Here is a 26,767-nt window from a genome sequence, read left to right on the forward strand (position 1 = left end):
CTGATGTGGAGCTCTGAGGTGCATCCTCCCCTCCCTGCTGCTCCATCGTGCCCGGCGCGCCCCGCCCCCGCCTGTCCAGCGCGTCGCATCTCTAAACGGCGTTCGGCTCGGTCAGCAGCAGCAGCAGCAGCACCCCACAGCTCACCTGACTGCATCATTTCTGTTTTTGTTCTTCTTTTTTTTTTTTTTTTAATTCCCTCCCTGACAGGCATGGAAGGAACGGAGCAGATACCTCCACCCCCCTCCACCCCCCGGAGAGACGTCACCATGTCAGGTAGAGAGTGAAGAGGAGGTTCGGGGGCCGTGAGGAGGTGGGGGAACAACACTGCGGGGTGCGCTTGGAGTAGCCTCTCCATCCCGGGTGAACACCTTTCCGGGCTCAAAGCGCGCACGATGATGCACCGCCGGCAGCTGCTGCCGCCGCGGCTGCTGCTGGCTTTCTTCGCCATTGTGGGAGGTGAGTACTTTCTCCATCCATTTGGCTGCCGTTCATCGATGCGCCTGTGCGACAATAATCACCTTGTCAAGCCATAAAAGCCCTCGACGCTTTTGGCCGTGACGGGGGAATCCTGGAAGTAAAGATGGAGCGAGCCTAAAAATAAACAAACATGAGCGGCGTGATGATGGAGAGGAGGCAGGTGGAGAAAAGGACTCTTTCATTGCTGTGTCACCATCTTTCCTTGTAACAGCAGCGAGCGCGATGATGTAGAGAAATGATCCTCACACTCCATGTCTGAGCGCAATCTGGCAAATGCACACTATTGTGCGGTTTTGTTTATTAGATAATACGTTTTTACTGACTTATTATAATGAAAGTCGTGTTTTTTGATGTTTTTTTTAAGAAAGTATTTTTTTCTAGTTTCTTTATATTTTGGAATAGCAGTTAAGACTGTAGTGTTAATGTCTGTAATCCTGTAATCTAAGTAGCAGGTAATCTATTTTTTTTCTATAAAAGAGCCATTTATCTGTAAATTAATAATAAAAATAAGGAAACAGGATCCGGCTGAGGCAGTGCACGTGAATGTTAAAGGGAGTTTGAGTGAAAGAAATTGTGTTATCACTCACCTCTCTGTGTCTCTTTCCCTCTCACTCATTAACACTGAGGTCTTGATTTGAGTGGGTAGGTTAATGAGAGGCATGGAGCTGCAACAGCTTCCACATCCTGTCTGCCAAGGACAAATTACTTATCATTCATCCACTGGAAAATATGTTTTCCTCCTGCTTTTACGGAAGGCACGCTCCGAGCTCACACTCTCGTCATGTACACCTGTTCAGGTGCTTGTTAGCACGTTGTGTATCAGTCAATCACGTGGGAGCAACTCGGACATCTTGATGTGGCTTGCTGAAGCACCAGTTTGAGGAAGACGGGGGACTGAAGCGACTTTCGAGGTGGAGTCGGTGTCAGCTTGGCTGAGTATTTCAGAATCTGCTCTTGGTTTTCACACTTAACATCCTCTCTAGTTTATAGAGGACAGTCCATTAAAGAGGAAATATGTCACTTGAATGACACCAATACGTTCAGAGAAAATCAAGATAATGGAAACATGTCGTTCCAGCTAAGGCGTTCTCTGAACGTAGCACACGTGGTACCTTGAAGCAGATGGGCCGTAGTGGCAGAAGACCACAGAACGGGACACAGAGATTGCAATTCACACAGACTGACGGCAGAAAACGTTGCCTGGTCTGAGTATCGGTTTCATCGTTGCATAATTTGGTGTAAACAGGATAAAATCATAGCTCTGTCCTGCCTTCCATCAACGGTTCAGACTGGTGGTGGAGTAATGGTGTGAAGAATATATTTTTGCACACTTTAAGCCTCTTGACAATAATTGAATATTGTTTAAGCACTTCAGCTTACCTGAGTATAGTAGCTGACCATGTTCAGCCCATTTTGACCACAGTGTGTCCCTTTAACAAATGCACCACAGAACAAACCTCAAATCATATCGGTTAAGTTTTTGAGCGTGACGGTGAGTTTACTGTACTCCAATGGCCTCCCCAGATCTCAGCCCAGGAGAACATCTTTGGTAGAGTCACGTATTTGCCTTCCACGCATACATTTTCTGCCTCTGTGTGACGCCATCACGCCAACAGGGACCAAAATCTCTGGGGAATGCTTTAAACACCTTACTGAAAGCTGCTAAAAATAATTAAGGCTCTCTACAAGCAGAAGGGGGTCCAACCTGGTAGGCGTACTGTAAACGTGTCAAGTCAATACGTTGGCTCATTACAGACATCTTTTACACAATTGTCTCTGTAGTCCATTTACAGCAAATCAGCAAAGTGTTTGTGGATGTCATTTACGCTTATTTCTGCCTGCTTACATCTGCTGTCTGCTCAAATGGTTCACCATCCGACATCAGCTGGCTGAATTACAATAGCCTCAGTAGAGACACAGCAGAGGACAGCTCAGATTGTCCATCCATCCATCCATCCATCCATCCATCCATCCATCCATCCATCCATCCATCCATCCATCCATCCATCCATCCATCCATCCATCCATCCATCCNATCCATCCATCCATCCATCCATCCATCCATCCATCCATCCATCCATCCATCCATCCATCCATCCATCCATCCATCCATCCATCCATCCACTCACTCAAAGTCCAATCTAGGATCTCCACACCAGCTAACAAGTATATTTTTTGTAATGTGCAATAAAAGTAGCAGGAAGTGTGTAACAAAAACCAACGAATGCTCAAGCAGAACATTCAAGCTTCACACAGACTATGTGAAGGCCCCTCATATGAGAGCCTTCACACAGAAAAGCTACCATATGGTGCCAAGACACTCCTTCTTTCTCAGTGCATACACACAATGCCCAGGTTTAGCCCAGCAAACTCAGATACTATCGCACATGTTAACACAAGACCGTGTCTTTAAACAGTGTGTTTACTGTCACACCTTAAATTGTTGGTGATGGATTTAAAAATACAGCTATGCCAATTAGGATGTAGACATTTTTATTTCTATTCTAATGCAGCCGCTTCAGAACTTGTAAGTGAAGTAAGCATTAACTTAAGGTATGTCCTGGTTTTCATAACCACATTTGGATGGTTTAGTTGTTCTAACATAAAGATTTAAATCAAAATTCTGACAGTAAAATAGTATTTATTAGATGTATTTATTGTTGTCTTGATTTATATAAAAGAATACAAAAATGTAGAATAAACACCCACTGCATTAGGTAACTGTTTTCAAGTAAATGTGCTTATTGCACAGCCTGCTAACAGACATGCTGCTCATAGCTTGCCAACTATGTTTTTAAAACAGTGTTATACGAATAACAATGTTTGCTGACACTCTTAGTTTCCAGTTTGTGGCTGTCCTTTCTTAAAGTCCAAGGAAGTGGTATTAGTTTTATTTTTAAACAGCTGACCGGCAGTGCACAGCAGTAGGGGGAAAAGTGTTGAAAGAGTGACTGGAAATAACTCCATCCACTCTGGCATCTCCATCAAAAGATTTCAATCCATACAAACCATCTGATGGATTTTTAATTTTTTAAACATATTTGAAACTCATGGTATGCTGTGATATACTGTAGGTCCTCACACATAGTTGATTTTTTTTCCGAGGTAAAAAAACAAAACAAAACAAACAAACAAAAAAAAACACTAAAGCTGAAGTTTAATTATTTTTATTAATTCATAGTAATAATTGTGATATTTTTTTGTATGATAAACTTGAATAAATAATGGTGCTTACACAAACATTTCAAACAAAAATGTGCAACATAATTTAATTGCTTTAATTAAATTTAATTGCAGAAAATCTACTACCTCACTGGTAGTGTGCAGCAACAGGTCAGGGTGGGCACAATTTGATATACCTGGGATTGTGGTTGTTGCTTATCAGGTGCAATAATTTCATCAAAGATAAAACACAAAGACCTAAAACAGTTTCAGACCAGCCCTGTTAAACACAGGGGCATTTGACCTGATGGAGAAAATGCAGCCATTGTGAAACTTCACTTGAAGGAGCCTGAGAATCACTGGGCTACTAATGAGTCATCTTGCCTTAAGGGAGAAAATCTGATTAGCAAAAGTCTCAGGGACCATTAACTTTGTCTCAGACACATATTTGAATGATCATGCAATTAGACATACTCACACCTGGAGCGTGAGTTTAGAATAACGCGGTTTACTTTTTTCCCACTACAGAGTGAGAATTGATCAATTTGATCAATTAAGAGAAAAGCTAGTCAAACCAGTCTGGTCCTATTTGAACAAGTAATTTCCCCCTAAATCTAAAAACTAGTTGTACCAACCAGCAGTAATTCAATAACAGGCAGTGAAACTTTTACACCACAATGGACGAACTGCTTCTCTTCTTTGAAAATGTTTTAATTCAGCCACATTGATTGATGGTCAAACATTCTCCATCAGGATTTTTTTTGCAGAAAGTTGAAATTATTGTTCGATTTGTTACGACAAGTCATCCACGCCCTCAAGCAGCTAAGCAACCCCAGAACATCACACCATGTTTACTCATAGTTTAAAAGTTATTTTTCTGTAATGTGACAGTTTTGTTTTTTTTAGATGTAACAGGATCCAAATATTTCAAAAGTTTCTGCTTTGTTCCACAAAATATTTTCCTAAAGGGGATATTAAGATGTTTCTTGATAAATTAGAGACTAGCCTTTGCTTTCATTTTGGTTAGCCATGTTTTTCCCCTTAGATTTCTCCCACAGAGTTCATTTTTGCCCTGCTTCTCTTTCTTATTGTGGAATAATGAACACTGACCTTAACTAAGGCAAGTTGGGCCTGCAGAGCTCCCACTGTTCATCGTTTACCCCATCTGAGAATAAAGGCTCTCTCTGTGGTTCACTGGAATCCTAAATGCTTGGAAATCGTTTTTTAACATTTTTCTAGACTGATAGAGGTCAATAACGATTTCATTTGTTCTTGGATTTCTTTCAATATGAGTATGATTTGTTCTTTGTTTTAAGATGCTTTAGCCTACTTCGTGTTATCAAACAGGTTCATTTTAAACGAATTCTTGACTTTACTAGTCAGAAAAGGGTGTGAACACTGAAACTAATCCAAAAAAAAAAGTGATCAATCACAATTATTTCAGGATTTACCCAGGAGGCCAATTAAAACTTAGGGTCAGGTTGATTTGGAACCTTTTTCCTTCGTAAATAAGTAAATGGAAAAATGCCGTTTTTAATTATTCTTGTTTGACATTCAAATGTATTTTATCATCTGATACATGTAAGATTGACAAAAAAAAAGGATATTTTTCTCTGCCCTGTAGTTGTAAAACACAAACTCTGGGAATGCAACTTAGATCAGTTGTTGTCTTCGGAGGCCTTAGCAAAAGCAGTGACTGTGCGTGCAAGGATGCTCAAGGACATTTCAGCACCTGTCTCAGACACTGCAGAGACGATGCAGCCATCCGCTGGTGTGAGGAGGATGTCTCTTGTCATTTCCCCAGCAGGCCATGCATAATAAAAAACAGTTGTGGTGCTGAGTTGACCTGATGCAGGAGTGCGGCGCGCAGTGGGAGCCTGTTTCTGTCGTTCTTATTTTCTGCTATGTAACGCTGTAGGAAGTTTAGCTGCACATCCCTGCTTCATTGTTCAGCCTGACTTGTCTGTGTCTCTTCTCCACCCGAACATGACACCCGTTCGTCCCCCCCTAACTGCCTACCACTTTCTGCCGTTAGCTTGCTTACTTCTTCTGCCTTTATATTTCTAGAGGAAACAGCAGCTATGGGATCAGATTAGCCAGGAGGATTCGTGATTAGAGAACGCTGTGAAAGTGCCCAAAAGGGGGTTGGATTTGTACGGGAGAATGTTAACGCTTGAATTCATGGCCCTGCAGATTATGAACGCAAAGAAGTTTTACTAAAAAAAGAAGTAGGGAAGACAGATTAGATATATTTGTAAGTTAGGAGCTTTACTTTCGACCTGGTCGGTGTATATTTAGGTAAATGAGGGCTTCCCATCTTTTCTAGCTTCTTCTCGTTGATTAATTGTAGCTACTGGCTCAGAAGATAAGATAAAAGAAACAACAGAATGAAGCAGTTTCCAGAGAGCATGAGTTATTAAATAGGACTGACTCCAAACTCTTATCTTGAATCATGTCCCGCACTTTGCCCCCTCTGGCTTTCCCTTTTCCCGCCTCCTTGTGTGCTCACATCATCGGTCTCAGATTTATACGCATCCAAACGATAGCACATAATAATAGCTGCCAAGAGCGGCATAGTACAGTTTAAGTGATGTATTTTATTGCAGTCCTTGAAATAAGCTCTACTGTTTGCAAGCTATAGGCCAATCATCAAACCACTGAGCTTCTCTCACAAATAAAACGCACCGCACTAATGCAGTCTGCACATGCAGCAGGATTTACAGGCCTTTTAGAGCAGACCTTTCAGCTTCAGATTCACCTCGTGTTCCTGCTGATGCAGTTTCAGGTGAAGCGGCGCTTTTTGGATTCGTTCTGATTCATCCCGGTGATTCACAGCTGTAGGGCCGCTCAAAACCGTGAACTTAATTACTTTTGTGAACAAACAGATCTGATGGCAGAGAAAGCCATTTTCTTGATGGAGTGTCTGGAGGAGGTCTTTTATTCTGTTAAAGTCTGATGAATGAAAGCGGCTCAGGCGTGTGGTGGTATATATGCATTGCTTACTAAATTGCAATAAGATGAGACTCCGTGTCTCGGTGAGTTTAATCCTATCGTGCCACTGGAATTCGGTGCAGGCTGTAAGAAATGATGCTGTCTCATAGATGCGGGGGTGTTTGTACTCCAAGCAGAAGAACCAGTGGTTGATCACTCAATGCAGAAAAAGTACTTGATAATTGATAACTTTTTACTGGCATTGTAATCATTACTTGGCATTTGATGATTAACTGAATTTGAAGACGTTATTGGAGTTTTCCTCACCTTAATGTTGCAAAGAGAAGCATAGGGTTGCCCTTATCCTGCTTGTCGCTGCACACTGCTGCTCAGCTGGCTGAAAGAAGGCTGCTTGATGTTTTGCTTTCAAATAAAAATGTGTAGGCTTTGAGTAGTGGTATGAAATTTGGCTGGTGTTGCTTCTAAGTTCTAACTTAAACATTGGTGTCAAATTCAAAAGTACCGAAAGATGAATGTTTATTTTGGCACTTCATAAGAATGGGTGAACATAAAAAAATGAAAGTTCTTATTTTAAACACAGCTTGCAGAAGGCTGCCACTGCTGAAATTTAGTACATTTGTAAATGCTTCTCAGGTTTGTCATTTTAAATTAACTGTCTTAATATAAATGTAGCCCTTACACATTTGCATATTTGCAGTTTTTATTCCCAAATTGTTTAAGGGTCTATGCTAAAATCTTCTCCATATTCTGTTTTTATTTTTTTTCAATAGCCTACTGAGTATTTTTATACATCTTCATCAGTGGCTGGCTTAAGATGGCCTCGTGAATGCAGCAATATAAGAGTTTGAACTGTTTATGCTTCTATAAAAGGTGACTTCAGACTAAGTGGAAGGAAGTGCATTGAACCAACAGTCATCTGCAGTACTGTAGAAGCAGTTATAGCTCAGGCTGAGCTCTTCCTGCCTGCAGAGTTTAGTAAGACCATATAGCTTCTGCTTCCAGTTAGTCCAAAGTGGGATGACTTTGTTTCTGAGTGCTGTGATGTGGAAGCAAGATGGTGAATCAATATTAATACCTCAGTTCTCTGGCCACTACAGAGCCAAATTGGGTGTTGTCAGGCGATCAATGTATCTCTCTTTTATTCATTTAAGAATAGTTCAGCATCAAACATCTCAGCCAAAAAGCCTCTTTGGCAGTCCACAGAAAGGAACAAGCAACCTTTTTCCTCACTCAACCTTTTTCTTTATGTATGAGTTGGATGTATAAATAGAGATTATCACTGTAAATAGTCTTTCATTCTCATTTTCCAACACTTTTGTGTCTGTACAATCTGGTTCAGATCCAATCAAATGAATCCGTCTCAACACAACAACTATTGAAACCCAGACTTACGTAGTCATGATGCAACCGTCTCGTCTGATTCACCGGACCTTTGAGGTAGGCGTCTGGGTTCGTACGCACCCTCTGGTGTGTCACTTCTGTTGCTCCGCGCTCTAATGGGGAGCCCTGCTGAAAAATTCATCGTGTCACATTAAGTATGCAATATTTGCAGTGGAAAACAACCAGAATACAACTTGAGTGACGAGCAGCATTACATCCTCTCAGGGTCAGCGTCGCATGCAGACAGAGAGACAGAGAGAGAGCAGAAGCTTTAATGAACACACGAGTAGAGCCTCATGGATAACATGATGGCGACCAGGTCAGAACGTACAGACATTTTTGCACCCTTGTTTCGTAGATAAAAAAGACTCTCTGTTTGGCTCTCGGTGCCAGAGCCATAAAATATTAGTCTAGACTTTCATCTCGAGCCCACGTGAAACTTAAACCATGAAGTATCGAAGATAAAAGGACCGGGTGAGTTAAATAAGACTTCAAATGTAACCTAAGTAGTTCTTAAAATGGCACTGTTTGACTGGAAAGTACATATTATCATCTCTTTAACAGCACATGGGCAAAAGATATCAAAAAGCAGCGTATCAGAAAAGTGCTACAAAGCTATTTCTAAGGTTTTGGGACTTTAGTGAACAACCGTGAGATTAAATATTTGAAAATATAAAAAGCATGTAACAGTGGGAAACCTTCAGAGGAGTGGCCAGACTACCTAAATTACTGCAAGAGTGCCACGACGCACGCAGGTGTTCTTACACAGTCGGTGTCCACGATTGCGAGAGGAAAGAGAGTGACCGACAGGAATGACCACACAAGTAGAAAGAACATCGTCATCATTGAATATTGATGGAACTGTGAATTTTGCTCTACTGCTGAAAACCCTGAGAGATAATCCATAAACCATCAGTTATGCTCAGGCTCACTTGTGTCATGCAGCAGGACATTGACTCACATCACACCAGCAAGTCCACATCCAAATGGCTCAAATAATTATAATAATAATAATAATAATAATAATAAATAAAACTTTGGAGTGGCCTGGTCAAAATGTAGCTGTAAATCCATTTAGGATGCTGCAGCATGACCTTAAACAGACTATTCTTGTTCAAAAACCCTTTAATGTAGCTGAATTAAAACAATTCTGCAAAGACGAGGAGGCTAAAATTAAAAAAAAAAAAAAATCACAAATGCTTCATGGCTGTTTTTGCTTAAAACATTTATTACATGTGACCAGGTTGATGTGATTAGCTTTTCCCCCTCCTGCAGTAAATAAAGTTATTTAAAAACAAGATTTTATGCTCAAATTATCACATCTGATCGTAATTCGTTTGATGATCGGAGCCATTAAAGTATCTGAACAATGTAAACTGTAAGGATGTAAATATTCATAATACTGACCAAGCCATTTGGAGGAGCAGTGAGAAAGCAGTTTTATTTTGTACAGTAAGCCGGTTTATTTTAGAACAAAGTAAATTTATTCAGCACTTGTTCTGTACTTTCAAGCAGGTTTTTCATCACTGGGTACATCTGCTTTTTTAAAAAAAAATAAATAAAAAAAATCATCCTGCTGACTCAGGTGTTTCACCTCCACACTTTGAAACTGAACTGAGATTTAAACTTTGACCTTTATACTCTCCATCACTAAAATCTATTTCAAACAAATTAAAGTTAGCATTCAATAACAAACAGACATTTTTTTTTCTTCTTACTCCATGAAAGTCTTTTTGCTGCTGGCATTTATCACACCATTAGAATCATGCACAATCTTTCATAATGTTCAACACAACTTATGTTTTTTCCCTGATTTATATTAAATATGAATATAAATCTTCCTGCTCCACATTGAGGACAGCACTACCTTTAGCAAATATGAGCTTAGTGAGATGTGAACTGCTCTACTTCCATCTTTGTTTAAGTGGACTGCATTTGCTTCCCGTCTCTCATTCTTTTAAGTTATTGCCCTGAGCTTCTGGGAGTAATATACATAACTCATATTGTTCAGACACAGACAGTCGTGCTTATTTCCCCCCTGATCACATGCAGACAAACAGGCTCATATAAAAGAGCCTGGCCGACATTCATGCACAATAAGCAACGTGAGTGCTACACGCAGCTGCTGACAGGAGGCGTATTGATGACAGTGGATCACTGAAGGAAGAGCTAATAAACGGACAGCGGCTGTCACTGACAGCGAGATGGAGATAGCGTGAAGGGGAGGCAGGGAGGGAGACTATCAGCTCCGTGAGAGATCAAGATGTGGGCTGATTCCAGTGATGGAAAGATTAGGGGTAAAAAAAAAAAATAAAAAAAAACACACAGCAGAGAAAGAAAGGAGAGAGGGAGGAGTTGCATGTTGGCGGGGAATGAAGAGAGTCGTCATTGATCTGCAGACAGAGGCCATCATTCATGCTCAGTGAACACAGGAGTACAGCAGGGGAGGGCAGGGAGACAGAGGAGGAGGACAGGGTGACCATCTGGAGGTTTTAGTTTGGGTTTCTGTCTTTTAGTTCGTTTAAGTTCATCTCAAGTTGTTCGTTTGCTCATCTGGCTTGCATGGTTAATTTTGCTTTGTTCGCTGCTGACTACGCATTTCCGTTTGTTTCACTTTTTTTCTGGTCTTAATCTAACATTTGTACATACACACACTCGTCATCCGAATGACAAGTGTTTTACAAATAATGTCTGATTTAATTTGAATTTGACTTGTGCAGCATACATGAATGTAGTCAGTGTCTTACCTAAGCTCCACCGCAGTCAGTCAGTCATTACCTCATTTTTGCATGAAAATGCTATTTACATTCATTTACATGTCATTCTTTTTATTAACAACTGATAGCCACTTGTAACAGCAACAGATTCTAAATAAAACAAAGAGGATGAAGTAAGTTCATCGTCTTTGAAAGCATGAAATTTTAATGAAAGCATTAAAATATGACACATTGTGTGGTTTAATATCTATGCGAAGGCCTTTCTAGGGATCATCATTGCAAATTTGCCAAGTCTGCTACATATAAAATGTACATACTTATCCCTGCCAAATTAATAAAATGAGAAGTAACAAATCTAATAATAAACATTCAAAGGAAAGCATCCAACCCCAGAAGCCTTTGCAGATAGCGTTTTGCCATCAGCACGTTGCACTCTTAGTAGTCTGGAAAAGAGCATGTGTGAATATGCTGAGTTCACAGCAAGCAGCCTGTGTTTATCTTCGATGGGAACGTGTGAGGTAATGTGCAGCGAGCAGATGCCAAACAGGCAGGGAGTGAAAAAAGGACGCAATCACAGAGGAAGAAGGAAAGACACAACAGTTGTTTCCCCTATTCACTGTGTCCAGACTCAAAAAAAAGGAAGAAAAAAAACCTCATCATTTGTGAGCGTTTGTCTGACAGCTCTGTTTAAATTTGACCGCTCGCAGCTGCAGATGGAGGGATGGCAGACAGAAGGGAGGGATGGAGTAAAAAAAAAAAATCCCAAAGCTAAACCAGAGTTGGCAGTTGGGGAGACGTTCACCACCATACAGGAATAGATCGAGACAGAGTCGAGGCAGCTAGGAGAGCGGTGGAGACAGGATGGACAGCGATAGAGACAGTCAAGACTGGTTGACTCATTCTTATGATGTCAGATCTTGTAAGAAGTCTCCACCGAGCCGTGCCGACACGCTCGAGCTGGCAGCGATCCGTAACGCCATGCTGAAATCTTTGCTCTCTCAGTGAACATGTGCAGCCATGAAGCTCCGAATGCTGGCAGCGAGAGCATGGGCCAAACAGGGAAACTCGGCGGCACAGCTGATTTTCTGCTCCGCGTGGTTGTAACGTATTCCAGCATGAGAAATATCTTGGAAAAGGAAAACGCTGGGGGGAGAGACACACAGATGGGTGCAACTTTTCTTTGATGACGATGGCGTGCTCTCGTTTGCAGTTGGCCTCGGGGCAGACACAGAGGAGCGGCTGGTCGAGCATCTCCTCAACCCGGCATATTACAACAAGCTGATCCGACCCGCCACTAATGGGTCTGAGCTGGTTACCGTGCAGCTGATGGTGTCGTTGGCCCAACTCATCAGTGTGGTGAGTGTCAATGTGACTTTGTCCCAGCGTGTCCTACGTTTTGTAGAGTTACAATCCACAGGTTGTGCTTCATTTCCTTGGGGTGATTAGTAAAAGGACTCAAACCAAGCTGTGCTGATGATACGCGGCTAAATGAAAGCTTTTCCTTCTACACAAAACCCTGAGCACATTTTTGTTTGACCTCAGGACCTTTTAACAGTATTTAGCTTCATCCGTCTTCCAATGAGCTCACCTGCCTGCCCCCACAGCAGAATGCAGCCACCGCCATGTCTCAATGCGAGGAAGGTGAAGGCCTTTCTAATCCTTAACATATTGTACAGAGTTAGACCCAGATGTTTTTTGAGTAAAAACTGCACAGAGTTGTCTAAAAGCATAAACATGCGAGGATACAGATGTGCAAAATCTTGAGTCATCCTAATTTCTTGACAGCCGAACTCTAAAGCCTTTAAAATGATCTTGATTATTTTTTCTTGAGATTTTTCTTTTTTTTTAATCTATGAACTTTTAGTGCTTCTAGCACTCAGACTTAAGACTCTGCAAAAATTTTAGTCAAGTGGCATAAGGCATCTCTCAGGTCATCTGTTGGTTCTTCTTTGCTTTTTTGTAGAGAGAGGTCTGCTACAAAAAAGACCTCTTTTTTGTAGCAGACAAAACATTTGTAGCCAACATTCATCTAACATGATGAATGTTAGATTCATCATGCTTTAATGAATCTAACATAATCAGTCAAGCTCCTCATGTATTATTTTCCCCTAAATTAAAAGCATAAACTGCAGAAAGTTTGAAGAAACTGTTAAACAAAAACACCTTAAAAGATTACAAAAAAAAGTGTGGCTCACTGGAGGAAAACATAAAAAATAAAATAAAAAAAACTTTGCACAGTGTGGCATTTGAAAAGCTCCCCCAATCACAGAAGGATAGCAATGGTTTCCTTGTTTAAATATGTTTTTGTGTTGTCTTTCAGCATGAAAGAGAGCAGGTGATGACCACCAATGTCTGGCTGACACAGGTGAGACTTCACACGCCTCATCACATCCAGCCAACTCACCAAACACACACAAAGGCAAAAAACAATTCCTGCAAAAAAAAGGGGTTTTGATTCCTGTCCACATGGAAACATTTGCAGTAATGTTTTCATCCACACAAAAACACAGAGAATGGCCCAAAATGCTATTTTATGCTACATTTTACTCCCCCTGACCTGTTGGGGGCGCTAAGCAGTATGGAACATGCAAATAAAGCCTCGAAAAGGGCAATACGTTATTTGAGATTTTAAACCGTGAAGAACTTGGATGCTACTGAATATGGTACAAAGTAACAACAATTAAACCTTTCTATGTAGCACGGCTCATTACATGATACAATGAGACTCAGTCGTCATCCCCACGCAGCACAGCGCAGTAGAGCCAGGTTGCTCTACAGTGTCAGTTCCTTCAGCAAATTAAGTCATCATTTGACAGACAAAATACTTCTTAACCGTACGTTTACAAATGAAGTGATGGATGCTGCAGAACGCTATGTCTGTGCAGTCCATCCTGATCCACTTTGTGTGTCGCAAAGTGGATCTGCTCTCCACCCAGCAGTCCACAGTGGAAGGTTTCGCGTGCCATCTGTGTTCGCTCTGCTGAGGATAAAGTAAATTTAACTTGGGTGCAGAGCTCTGTGAAAATTTGTCTGCAGTTACTATCAGACAAACATGCTGGGGGGTTTGGTTGTGTATCCTGATCAGGACAGTTCTGACTGAAGCAATATTTTTTCTTAAATACTGCTAGTAGGATGTATAAACTATTATGACTCTGTAGAACAGAGCAGATCAGGCAACATCAAAGTTTTTTTTTATTTAATTTGAAATTTGCTTGTAAATCCAGTGTACAGCCAGTGTACATTATACAATTGCTACAATCTGCATCAATATCAAAATAACATTAACAAAACATTTTTGCGGCAATTTGAATACTTTTTGGCTTTTTTAATAAATGCAACTTTACCCTACAACTTTTAGACATTTTAGGGTAAAGGACACATCTGAATCAAATCACAGCAGCAGCTCTGCAGAGGCACAGCAACGAGCCAATCATTTGATTCAGGTGTGTTGGAGAAGGGATTCATGTAAAAGCTGCAGGACAGTTGTTCTCCTGGGCGCCTCTGAATTTTGTTGTGACACAAATCAAGAAAGTATATTCTGTTGTGCTTTCATATCAAGAAAAACAAAAAAACATCCCATGGTTTCTACATTTCAGTTTGTGCTCTCTGCCTCATAGTGAGAGAGACACACACACACACACACACACACACACACACACACACACACACACACACACACACACACAAACGCTTGCAACCTGAGCAGGCGCAGATTTATGACTGGTAGCCAAGCGTAGAATGACTATGAGGGCTCGATACATCCCTCACCATCAGAAAGTTGGAAAGCCGAGGACAGCCATCCTGAGCCCAAACAAACCAATGATTATAGTGTTTTACGGCTGCTGCAGACGGTGTAGCATGGACCAAAGCTCGGTGATGTAGCGACCGCCTAGGTTTCACATCTTTTCCATTGACTTGTAAGAAACGAAAAGCAAATTCTCTGTTCCCTGCTGTCTTCTTGCTGCTGTGTGATTAGCAAATGAGTGACTAAGCACATTGTTTTTGCTGGCCCTCAGGAGTGGCAGGACTATCGGCTGACTTGGGTCCCCGAGGAGTTTGATGGAATGTTGAAGGTCAGGCTGCCCTCAAAACACATCTGGCTTCCTGACGTGGTCCTCTACAACAAGTGAGTCACCCTCTCATGCTCTCGGCCTCACTTAGAAAAGATAAACTGACACACGAATGCCACTGCAAGACGCCCAGCGAAGACGTGTGGGTTTCCTTTTCCTGACCACGTTCCAAGCCGGTTCTCTGGTCAGGGTCGTCCAGCGAAAGCGGACGCGGCAATTAAATAGTCATTTTAAGCGGGCGATACGCTGAAGTTCGCAACACATGACTGAATACGTCAACTAGAATCTCCTCTCGTTGCTCATGCCACCATGCTGCTCCACCACCGCAGACATGTCCGAAAGATTCAATCATCTTCGCTGCACACTGACGTGCTGTGGAGGAGCAGACATGCAGCAGATGTCATATGCGATCATGTAAAAGTATTCACACTCCTCAAAACGTTGCACATATTGTCACGTTATAACAAGCTTCAGAAAAGAAGGCTTAACATTTGGGCCCCTTTTCGGTGTTACCCCTAAATAAAGTCCAATGCACCCGATTGCCTTCGGAGTCCATCTCTGTGTAGTTCAGTGTCAGCCTACATCTGGTCCAATGCATAAGTTTGATAGAGAGCATAGTTGAACAAGCAAGTGAGGATGACCCTGGAGAGGTCAACGATTCAAAATGTCTTTGTTATGACAACTTGACATTAACCAATAAATCATTACTGTTATAAATGTGTTATAAAAGTATTACTGATTCTACTTTAAAAATTAGATAACTTTATGTTATTAAAGGTAAAGTTTAAACAGTAATAATTTCTTGGTTAATGTCAAGTTGTCATAACAGACATTTTGAAAAATGTCAACTTTGTATTAAAAGTGTCATAATTTACCAAATGACGCTTTATGACAACAGTCATAAATATTCATGAAGGCTTATTCATGTTCATGACGGGTGTTATGACATGTTTATGACAGTCATAAATATTCATGAAGGCTTATTCATGTTCATGACATGTGTTATGTCATGTTTATGACAGTGTCATGTCAGTCTTATTCACCCCCCTTCAAATAAAGTGTTACCAGAAAAGCTAATTGAGTCTCCACAGACTTGAGACTGGGCCGAATATAAAGTCCAAAGAAGAGAAATGGAGAAAAAAGAAAGTTAGTTGTTTTTTTGTTTTTTGTGGTAGCTGGTAGAGAAATACCTCTAAATGTTTATAGCTGAAACTGCAGCAAAAAATGGGTTTCACACAGGAGCTACACAAGGGCACTATATATTCCTAAAGATGTTTTGCTATATTTTTTTTCTATGGCTCTGTGTCGTCTAATATTTACCTTAAGCTGCAGCTGTGTTGTAAAGGCTTTCATAAAGCCAGAACATATTGAAGTGTACAAAGACAGTTGAAGAATACATACATTCTCATATCTTATGAGTGGACAGTGAATTTGCGTTTCTATAATATATCGATGAGACGTGTTTACTGTGGCTACATCTCAGAGTAATCCAAGTGGGAAGAGGAAGGAAAACACTGCATTTTTTTCCTGACATAGATTGATAATCATGCGCAGTGCATTAGAGCAGCTTTGCTGCGGGTGAAACGAACCTCATCAGATTTCATTCATCGTCAAAACCCATGCGCCTGAAGAGGGTTTGCTTGCACGTCTGAAGACGTTCCGGATGTCGCAGTCGGCTCGTCTCGGTGTAATGGAAACTCCGTGTCAGCCTATGGTTTGCAAATCAGCTCATCAGAGAACAGGGATCTGTGTGACCTTCTCTTCTTTCGTTACTGTAGTGATGATTAAAAGATCACTGACCCACCTCACTCTGGATAAAGTGATCCCGATAATCCCATGGACCCCAGGCCAGCACGCCAATCCCCAATTCTCAGCTGCTGTCGCTTTCTTGAGCAAAGGGATTATTTCATTGTATAACAGCATCAGAGATATTGTTTGCAAATTCAGAATCATTTTTTGAGTTAAAACTCTTGACAGAACAGGAAAAATAACTGCTGGTTACTTTTCTTGCATCACATTTATCCCCCAAATCTGAGTTTAAATGTTTTTAGGTCACTCCAAACGAAAGAGTTTGTCTTAAGCATCAATGAACTTTGTTTCCTGTCTGAACCATCTATTCATTTAATACCTTTACCATTTTCTTTAAATATCCAGGAACTTGTGTGAAGCATAAAAAATATATAAATTAAAATTTTCATCTGAGAGTGCTTCTCTGTTTGTGTTTTGCTTTAAAATGAGAAATGTGTTGCTCTTCTCCGCCCATCAGTTCACTCAAAAATGATGAAAATGTTATTCTTTTGAAGTGGAGGAGTCATGTGGAGCAATTATGAGTAGACAACAGCTGGTATAATCTTGTCTATAACATTGATTAACTAAAGATTTTTATGCATAGACTCGAGAACAGAGTTGGCCGGTTCTATCTGAGACAAAGATAACCAGTGTAAATATAAAAGCTACTTGTACCTGAATTGTCTCCTCCTTCCTGTCCCGCAGTGCGGACGGGGTCTATGAGGTGTCCTTCTACTCTAACGCGGTGGTGTCCTACGATGGCAGCATCTTCTGGTTGCCTCCAGCCATCTATAAATCGGCCTGTAAGATCGAGGTGAAGCACTTCCCTTTCGACCAGCAGAACTGCACGCTGAGGTTTCGTTCCTGGACCTACGACCGCACAGAAATAGACCTCGTGCTTCGCGCCGACGTGGCCAGCATGGATGACTTCACGCCCAGCGGGGAATGGGACATCATCGCCCTGCCGGGTCGACGAAACGAGAACCCGGGCGACCCCACCTACGTGGACATCACGTACGACTTCATCATTCGCAGGAAGCCGCTGTTTTACACCATCAACCTCATCATCCCTTGCGTGCTCATCACCTCACTGGCCATCCTGGTCTTCTACCTGCCGTCCGACTGCGGAGAGAAGATGACGCTGTGCATCTCTGTGCTGCTCGCGCTCACCGTCTTCCTCCTGCTGATCTCCAAGATCGTCCCGCCAACTTCCCTGGACGTTCCTCTGGTAGGGAAGTACCTGATGTTCACCATGGTCCTGGTCACTTTTTCCATAGTTACCAGCGTGTGCGTGCTCAACGTCCACCACCGCTCGCCCACCACGCACACCATGCCTCCCTGGGTTAAACTGGTGTTCCTCAACAAGCTTCCCGCCCTGCTCTTCATGCGACAGCCCAGGAACAGCAGCGAGCGCCAGCGGCTACGCCAGCAGAGGCGAGCGCAGGAGCAGAAGGAGGGCGGGCGCAGCGGGGAGCCGGCGGCCCTGATGGTCGGCCTCGGGCTCGGCGGCGGCGGCGGGAATGGAGGGGCGACCTCATCGTCTGTTTTCGGGAAGGACGACGGGGACCCTTGCACGTGCTACGTGAACCGGGCGTCCGTCAAACAGTTTGGAGGGGAACTGGTGGGCGCCGGAGGGGGATCAACGGACGGTCTGAACAGAGTGAGGGAGGGCCGGGAGGGCGGGTCTGGAAACCTGCCCCGGGGGAAGCAGGCGGCTGGAGGTCCGGCTTTGACTCAGGCTTTGCTGGCTCAAGCCTGTCCAGGATTCGATGAGGCGGTGGAAGGAGTTCGCTTCATCGCCAACCACATGAAGAGCGAAGATGATGACCAGAGTGTAAGTATTACATTTTCACAACTCTTTTCCAGTCCTTTAGACTGTATATGGGCATGGGGTTTTTTCAGTTTCAAGTATTATCTTTGTTTTCCTTTTCTTTTTTTTTAATTTGGAACATCACTGTTTTAACCCCTTCTAAAAAAAGCTGCATTAGACCAGTATTCCACTTCAAATTCGTGTTGGTGAGAGGACACAGGAAAGTGTTGCTCTGCCCAATCCCGATCTGTAGCGGTCAGTCAGCTGCGTAAAATGGCCAAAAGCAAATGGATAGACTATTCACAACCTAAATACCAGAGAAGCATTACCCATCAAAATATTGCAGTTTCCAAACATTAAAAAACATTTTTGAGTGGTAAGACATTTACAACCACAATGTGGTTGTTTTTCTTTTTTTACAAATTAAAATCAGAAACGCTTGACACCTGGTTGTGGTCGCCTCCTCTGAGTTCATATTTTGTGCAACTACCTTTCACTGCAGAGTCTTCCAACGTGTCTACCAACATCTAGAGGCTGAAATCTAAGTCAGATTGTCAAAGTTGTAGGCAGGAGAATGGGATTGTCATGGAATTAATAATTTAAGGAAGGTAAGAAAAATACTTACAAAAGGTGAAACAGTGATGGTGTGGGATGACATGGAGATAGGAAACAAAGGAAACCAGGGAGCAGAAATATACTGAGGAAGTGAAGTGAGTGGCAAGGAAGCAGAGGGACGAATCAGAGGTAAACGGAGGCAGCTGGGGAACTAAGAGATGTGAAGCTGCTGGGCAGAGGAGCAAGATACCAGGGAGACGGAAAGGCGGAATATGAACAAAGCAGAGAGAAAGACAAGGGGAGAAGAGACCTGAAACCAATATGAACAGTAAACAAAGAAGAAGACTAATCTAAAGTAACAACTCCAAAGCACAAATGCTGAAAAACAGTGAAGTAGCATAAAGGGTAAACTAAAACATATCAGCAAATAAACAATAAACAAAACAGGAACATAAATGAAACTAGTCCATCTACCTTTGGATCGTAACACAGATTGCATCAAATATCTGTGAACATCAACTTTCAAGGTTCGTTACAGATTTCACGTAGGTTTGTTTAGGTCTGGACTTTGACTAAGCCACTTCACTTAGTTATTTGGCCATTTCAATTCTTTGTGGTCTGTGCAAAAGATTTTCTTCTAGGACCGCCGCTGTCTTCTCGTTACTTCTCACCATCTTCCCTGTTCCTTCCAAAACAAAAAAGCATTGTATTGCTATTAACTGTATCAGTTTAACTAATAATTCTTTTAGTGACTAGATGCGTCATTTTTTTATTTCAAATCGAATTGTTACTATTTGTGATGTGGAGAAGAGACCTACTTTCATAATACATTCCTATCGTTCCTTTGATTATATTTGCAGTTTATATTAAATATTTCAATATATCTTTTGTTCAAATGAATAAAACCTTTATTCTTTACGTTCAGCTTTAAGAACCTGCAGCTTTGCTGTCTCTCTTGCCTCCTGAGTTAGCTGATTTTCTGATAAGCTGCTTCTTGGTGCCATGTAAATTTCCTCCGGCTAATTGCTCGGCCAACACATGGCCTGTGATGACAAGTCTTTGCCGATGCTGTCGGCTCGCCTGAGTGTTACTCTGATTTAACTCCTCGTGGCTGCATGTGGATCGGCTTGGCAGTGAGTCATTGTCTTTTATCCGACTGCATTACCAGCCATTATGGTTTCCTGAGCTGCTCCGATGAGTGCCATATCACGTTGTGTGGCTGCTCGGCTCCGTCGTTTAACTCTGCCTTCTGAAAATGCACGGGCTGCTGGAAGAGACCAGCAGCAGAGCAGACAGATCTGATGATGCATCCGTAGCCCAGCGACTATCCAGCGCAGTATGTAATAATAGCAGCAGCATGACGTGTGCATAAAGAAGTGGGGGGGAAAGCCGAGGCGCTGAGATGGAGGAGTGAGGGTGTAGTGTTTTTTTTTTTTTTTTTTACTCTTTTTTTACCTGGAAACATAGAAAAGAACACAGGAGTTTACAATTTGTTCTGATTCCGTCCATCACAAACGTTTCTTTTCTGTAGCCATGAAAACTGAGTTAAAATCCTTCCTCTCATTGTCCAGTGTGTAAATTTTCAATCCCCTCCCCCTCTTCGCTTTCCCTCTCTCCTCTGCTCCCCTCCTCAAGTTATCATCACAGGGTTCAAATGTCAGCACCCTCTCTGTGTCCTCCATCTCCTGGGTCTCTTACCTTCCTCTCCTCCTCCTTGACTCGAGTCGAACCTCATCAGAGCTGTGTGCCAGAAAGAGTCTCAACTCACATTAACCACTCACCTCCATTAACCCTGCGCCTGACTGCAGGAAGGGGAGCCGATAGGCAGAGTTGACAGAACGCTGGATTCTGCTTACTGGGTTTTTTCTTACTTAGTGTTAATAGACAATCTTTTGCAAATTAAACACGGCAACAAAGCAACAGCCCACATCCAAACAGGAGGAGTAAAATACATTCCTTAACAGACAAAAAGGCTTCATAAAGCCTTCTTGCCTGTCAAACCTTTTCTGATTTTTAACCTGCACAAAGTTATAAACATGACTAATGTTTTTGTATACAAAATAAAGAATCAGTATTGGGGTTTTAGCTCTGTTTCTAAATTTGTCAAAGTTGTACAAACGAAAAAATTGCATCTTCTGTAGAAAGGTGCTAGTTGACTGAGTCCTTCCCATATTTATAGAACACAAAAGAGAAAAAAAAAAGACCACTCTTTACAACTGAAATTTATAATTTGCAGCTAAACTGGTATGGCTTTTATAAAGCCTTGTACAAGTCATGTCATTCTGTCGGAAACATTATATTCTGATGCATAAAACACACAGACGAACTGCCACAGACTCCAAATCTAAACTAGCTGATCACCATAGAGAGCCACAGCTCAGGAGGGGAAATATATGGGAACATTTACAAATCGTTTGAACCTGGATTTTATGAAAGAACCAATAATAGGTAAGAATTCCCACTTGTAGTTTCCCACAAGCCATCTGAGATACATGGAAAATGTGAAAGAAGATCAGACCTAAACTGAAACTCACAAAAAAAAAAATGTGTGGAGAAAAATCTTAACGCCTCAAATCCCCTTGAACACACCATTCCCACGGTGAATCATGGTTGCAGGTAGTTTCATGTCGTTTTGCTGCATTTCTTTGGGAAGGATGTCAGAGGCTGCAGAAGACTGGGAGGGAGGCTCCACTTCCAGCAGGCAGGAACTTCAAACACGCAACTGGAGCGACGGTGGAGAGGTTTAGATCAGAGCATGTTTAGTGGTTTTGTCCAAACCTAAATTCAATTGGGAATCTGTGGTCAGACTTGAAAACTGCTGTTCAGAGGCTCCTGCCAACCCATCTGTCTGAGCTTGAGCTGTTTCAGAAAGAAGAATGTGCAAAGATTTTACTCTCTAGACAGGGGCGGATCTAGAAAAATATCTATGGGGTGGGAAGAGGGGGGCAGGGATTTTTTTTCAGGGGTGGCAGCATATGCATATCCCTTCTCTCTTGGTCTCTCTCTCTCTCATCCTCTGAGCTCGGTCCTCTACCAGAGGCCTCGGAGCTCGAGGATTCTGCGCAGTATCTTGGCTTACCTATTCTTACTTAAATTAGGCTCGTATGCTTTACTCAAGTCTCACTAAATTGTTTATTCAACTCAAGTAATGTACGTAATGTACATGTTTGGCCTGAGAAAAGTACAAGACTACGTTATTTTGAGTAAACTGGATTTGACCATTTTTGTTACTGGAGTGAATGCTTCAGCTCAGCGGTGCACAGGAAAGTGTGGGAAGCTTCTAGAACGTTTGTGGACTTGAACACTGGAAGAAGCAGAGCTTCTTTAAAGGCGAATTATTCGTCTTCAGTATGTTTTCATCTGTCGTGTATGCCTTTACTACTCACATATATGGTTAAAGGTTGATTTTTCTTTAAAAAGAATGACGCACAAAAGTCTTTGCAGGCTAATGTTAGCATGTTGCTCATGGGTCCAACATTAGCTAAAACTGCCACGCCTTTTACTTGAGAGCCTTTAATGTTTTTGTCCATTGTTGTGGAAAAAAACTATTACCAAGCACTGTTCAGGTAAAATCTCTCAGTCAGGTTTATTTATGAATTGTGGACAATCAATCATGAAGCAGTTCTGGATGGAAAGCTCTGCCAGGCAGAGACAACATGAGTCTTATTTAAAAGGACATTTCTACAATTTTTATAGTGAGAAGTGAAAAATTATCCCATACATTTTAAGACATTACATATTCATTCAGTCATTGAAACATTATTCCGTATGATGAAACAAAATCATATACACAGGATACGAAAAACCCACTGGCATTCATCCATTCATCCCTTTATCGTTTCACCTCTGTTAAGTAGGAAAAGTTACCCTTCAACCTCTCCTTGTCATCTATGTGTTTTGTCATCTTTCACAAAACTTTAAAAGGATGAATTTGAAATAATGGTAAAGTACCATCGGGATACCAAACTGTTTTCTAAGTAATTAAGTAACCGTTTTCTTCTAATTGTTTAATTAAGTAATTATTTTAATCCCAAATTCTTCTCTGCAAAATAAGAGCATGCATTTCAATCCTTAGACGCGATAATCCCTAACACGATAATTATGAATAATTTTATTTTACGGTGCTTATATTAATGAAAATGTAGGTTTTACACTAATTTTAAATCCTAAATGTAAATTTAAATTTAAATCCTAAATGTAATTTAGGTGATATTAAGTCATCCTCCTATGAAAATCTAATTAAAATTTAATGTAATCTCATCCTCTTTGATTTTAATATGACCCACATTATAATAAACAAGTAAAATTTTAATGTTGCCCCATCTGATTTCAATGCCGACACTTCAAATTAAAACAAAACAGTTTCAAAGTGATCTTCATCCTCTTTGATTCTAAATAAACCCAAGTTATAAACAACCAGGCAACATCTGATTTCATCGTCTTTGGTCAAAATTAAACATAAAAATGCATATTTAAGGATAACAGGACAGTGTAAATCTTCACTCTCTGCTTCGGTCACTCGCCAGTGGACCAGCAATAGTTCTTTGAGTGGAGAGCCTTTCAGAAACATCTAAACTAGCTGTTGCTCTGGACGTTGTCCTCTTTGRTGTCAAAAGTTGAAGTACTTGATACTTGAGTGAAGTTTTGCTGCTCACTCTGTTGCTGTGTCAAATTTAAAGCCATGGTCTAGATGGACGTTACAGAAAGGTCATCCTTTACAGTGGTTGATGTGGAGGTTGATGTGGATTCAAGTTGTTCCTTCCTTTTCGCCCCTCTCCCCCACTCGACGCTCGGTCTCAGCGTTGCTGCAGCCAAATCCTCCCCCGTCTTTCTCCTCTGGCTTCCTGTCAGTCCAACTGGTTTTGGCGTTGGATCTTTGGGTTGTCCAGATCGTCCCTCAGGAAATGTCCATGTTGTCCACAGATGAAACAAGCGTCAACAGTTCAGAGTCGTCTTCTCTCACAGCTCTGAAGCATGTTCAGCTTTTCTTCCTCTACGCYGATACTGGACAGCAGACCAGCGGAGGTTGTTAAAGCTCAGTCTCACAGTTTCCTGCCCAAATGGCCAACAGGAGACTGACAGTTGTCCCCTGGAGGTGATGGAGGTCTTTTYTGTCTTCTTGATCCTCCAGACCTTCTCGATCATTTTCATTGGCTGGTTTTGTAGGAGGGACATCATCCGGTCCATGGGAGGACAGGTTTGAGGAGTTGAGGTCAGAGATCAGATGCAACGCGCGAGGCTCAGACAGAAGAAAAGGGAGAAAGCAAATAGAAATCGATCAGGGCTTGTTTTGCCATTTTCCTTGTTGTTTTCTATACATATATATTTATATTTATGGCTCTTATTTTAAACTTTTACGTGATCGTCATTTATTATTCATCCGGTATTATGGCTCCTGTTTGTGGAACAGTTTGTCAGAGAAACCTGAGGGCTAATTGTTGGTACAGCTCTTAGAGCTGCTTTTAGTATGAAAGGGTGCCTTATAAATAAAATTAATTAATTGATTGATCCTTTTAAGAAATACATTTTTTTATTTATTTATTCAAACTCACAAAAGAAAAATTAAACACATTAAGCCTGTAATTTATCAACAAAATATTTATGTTCAGCATTTTATTCCAAACAATTCAGCCTGACGAGGAGATTGTGTGCTGGAACCACTAAGATCCATTCTTCCTGAATTTGGTTGGATTTCCTCTTTAGACTGCAAAAGTCTTCACAGAATCCAATAAATCAAGTTTGTGGTCGCTCTGCCTCTAAGAGGGGCATTTATTTCCAATAAAGGTCTTTAGGATTCTCTAACGGTTTGGTTCCCTCAATTTAGAAAACCAAAACTCAAGGAATCACCTGCCTTATTGACCTTCCTTGCGGCTCGTGTTTAGTCAGGGTGCTGGATTTGGGGTGGAACCCTCCATGCATGGTTAGTAGCTTCCGAGTCTTAACATCTGTGGTCTTTATCTCCTCCTTTGGCCAGCAAGTTATTCCTGCAGGGTATCTGATTACTGGTAAGACATAGCTGTTTATCACACGGATCTTGTTCTTGCTGGTTTCTCAGGACTTGCTTTATTCATTGGAGGTATTTGGCTGTGGCTCCTTTCCTTGTGACCTCATTCAGGTTGCCATTTGCTTGTGGTATTCCCAGGTACTTGTAACTGTCCTCAATGTCTGCTATTGTTCCTTCTGGGAATGAGACCCCTTCTGTGTGGATGAGCTTCCCTCTCTTTGTAACCATCCGCCACACTTCTCTAGTCCAAATGACATTCCAATGTCAGTGCTGCAGGTCCTGGTGGTGCGGATCAGTGAGTCRATGTCTCGCTCGCTCATAGCGTACAGCTTGATGCCATCCATGTAGAGGAGGAGACTTATGGTGGCTGCATTCTTGAGTCGGTATCTGTAGCCAGTCTCTTTTGAGGTTTGGAGTCATCCCATCCTTCCAAACAGCGATGGTGGTCAGAGGGGCTTTCCCCCCCATTGCTTCTCCCCACCTGCCTCACCCGGAGAGCCAGGCCGCTGCTGCTGGGACCTCTGTCCGTGGAGCGCCGGCTCCTTCGTCCAAAGAGGCACAGGTGATTCTTCTTTGTGGCTGTGTCCTTGAACTACAGGCGTGTCACCTGTAGCTCTGTATGTTTTTCTTTTTGCTACCACCATTTGGATCACAGCTACGAGAAGGGGGGCATCTGCCTGCGCCTGCTTACCAGCAAGTTTCTGGAGGTCCATATGGTGGCTAGGGTGAGCCACATCTCTGTGAAGTCTTTTTTTGCTATTTTCAGGTGGCTCACCCCGTGCAGCACTAGGTGCGTGTCGAGGACCTCCCTTGCTGGCAAGTAGGGGAATTGCAAGGAGCCGTCCTTTGCCCACAGGTCCACAGCAGTGCTGCACTCCCACAAAAGGTGCCTCACCGACTCTGGGTCGGGGGCAGATGTCGCGGGAGTGCATGACGGCTCTGACCGDGAGGATCCCATGAGCCACCATCCTGGAGTCTGTTTGGAAGGATGGGATGGCTCACGTTGATGATTTGGCTGAGGGGGTTCAGACCTATGCAGAACAGCAGTGGGGCAGAGCATCTCCTGGAAAGAATTATGATTCTTTCCAGAGTTTTTTTTCTCTGCCCCATTTGATTGACACTTGTGCAAGTGGTTTGCAGTTGCAGTTTTTTTTTTTTTATATATTTACTGCAAACTGCAAACCACTTACACAAGTGTCCACTGGTGTTCTGCATCTGAACCTCCTCAGCCAAACCATCAACAAGACTGGCTACGGATACCGACTCAAGAATGGAGCCACCATTCATGTTACCCTAACCCTCCTCTACATGGATGACATCAAGCTGTACGCTATGAGCGAGCGAGACATCGACTCACTGATCCGCACCACCAGGACCTGCAGCACTGACATTGGAATGTCATTTGGACTAGAGAAGTGTGGCGGATGGTTACAAAGAGAGGGAAGGTCATCCACACAGAAGGGGTCTCATTCCCAGAAGGAACAGTAGCAGACATTGAGGATAGTTACAAGTACCTKGGAATACCACAAGCAAATGGCAACCTTGACCAGGTCACAAAGAAAGGAGCCACAACCAAATACCTCCAACGAATAAGGCAAGTCCTGAGAAACCAGCTCAATGGTAAGAACAAGATCCGTGCGATAAACAGCTATGCCTTACCAATAATTAGATACCCTGGAGGAATAACTAGCTGGCCAATGGAGGAGATAAACACCACAGATGTTAAGACTTGGAAACTACTAACCATGCATGGAGGGTTCCACCCCAAATCCAGCACCCTGACTAAACACAAGCCGCAAGGAAGGTCAATAAGGCAGGTGATTCCTTGAGTTTTGGTTTTCTAAATTGAGG

General features: G+C 42.1%; 1 protein-coding gene across 2 annotated transcripts in view; it reads left to right on the forward strand.

The window, feature by feature from the left end:
* Positions 1-57: 57 nt before the first annotated feature.
* Positions 58-26,767, forward strand: part of chrnb2 (cholinergic receptor, nicotinic, beta 2) — a 40,298-nt gene continuing 13,588 nt past the window's right edge. Inside the window, exons 1-5 of one of the 2 annotated variants that reach the window (XR_001777442.1) lie at positions 58-457; positions 11,900-12,045; positions 13,010-13,054; positions 14,706-14,815; positions 17,253-18,381. Coding sequence is in view for 1 of the 2 variants with exons in the window: in XM_008431704.2 (XP_008429926.1) it covers positions 394-457; positions 11,900-12,045; positions 13,010-13,054; positions 14,706-14,815; positions 17,253-18,381 (1,494 nt within the window). In the remaining variant the exon portion in view is untranslated. The remainder of the gene's footprint in view (positions 458-11,899; positions 12,046-13,009; positions 13,055-14,705; positions 14,816-17,252; positions 18,382-26,767) is intronic. The other variant, XM_008431704.2, reaches the window with a different exon arrangement.

Source organism: Poecilia reticulata, linkage group LG16, assembly GCF_000633615.1.
Source record: "Poecilia reticulata strain Guanapo linkage group LG16, Guppy_female_1.0+MT, whole genome shotgun sequence".
In the NCBI taxonomy this organism is placed as follows: domain Eukaryota; kingdom Metazoa; phylum Chordata; class Actinopteri; order Cyprinodontiformes; family Poeciliidae; genus Poecilia; species Poecilia reticulata.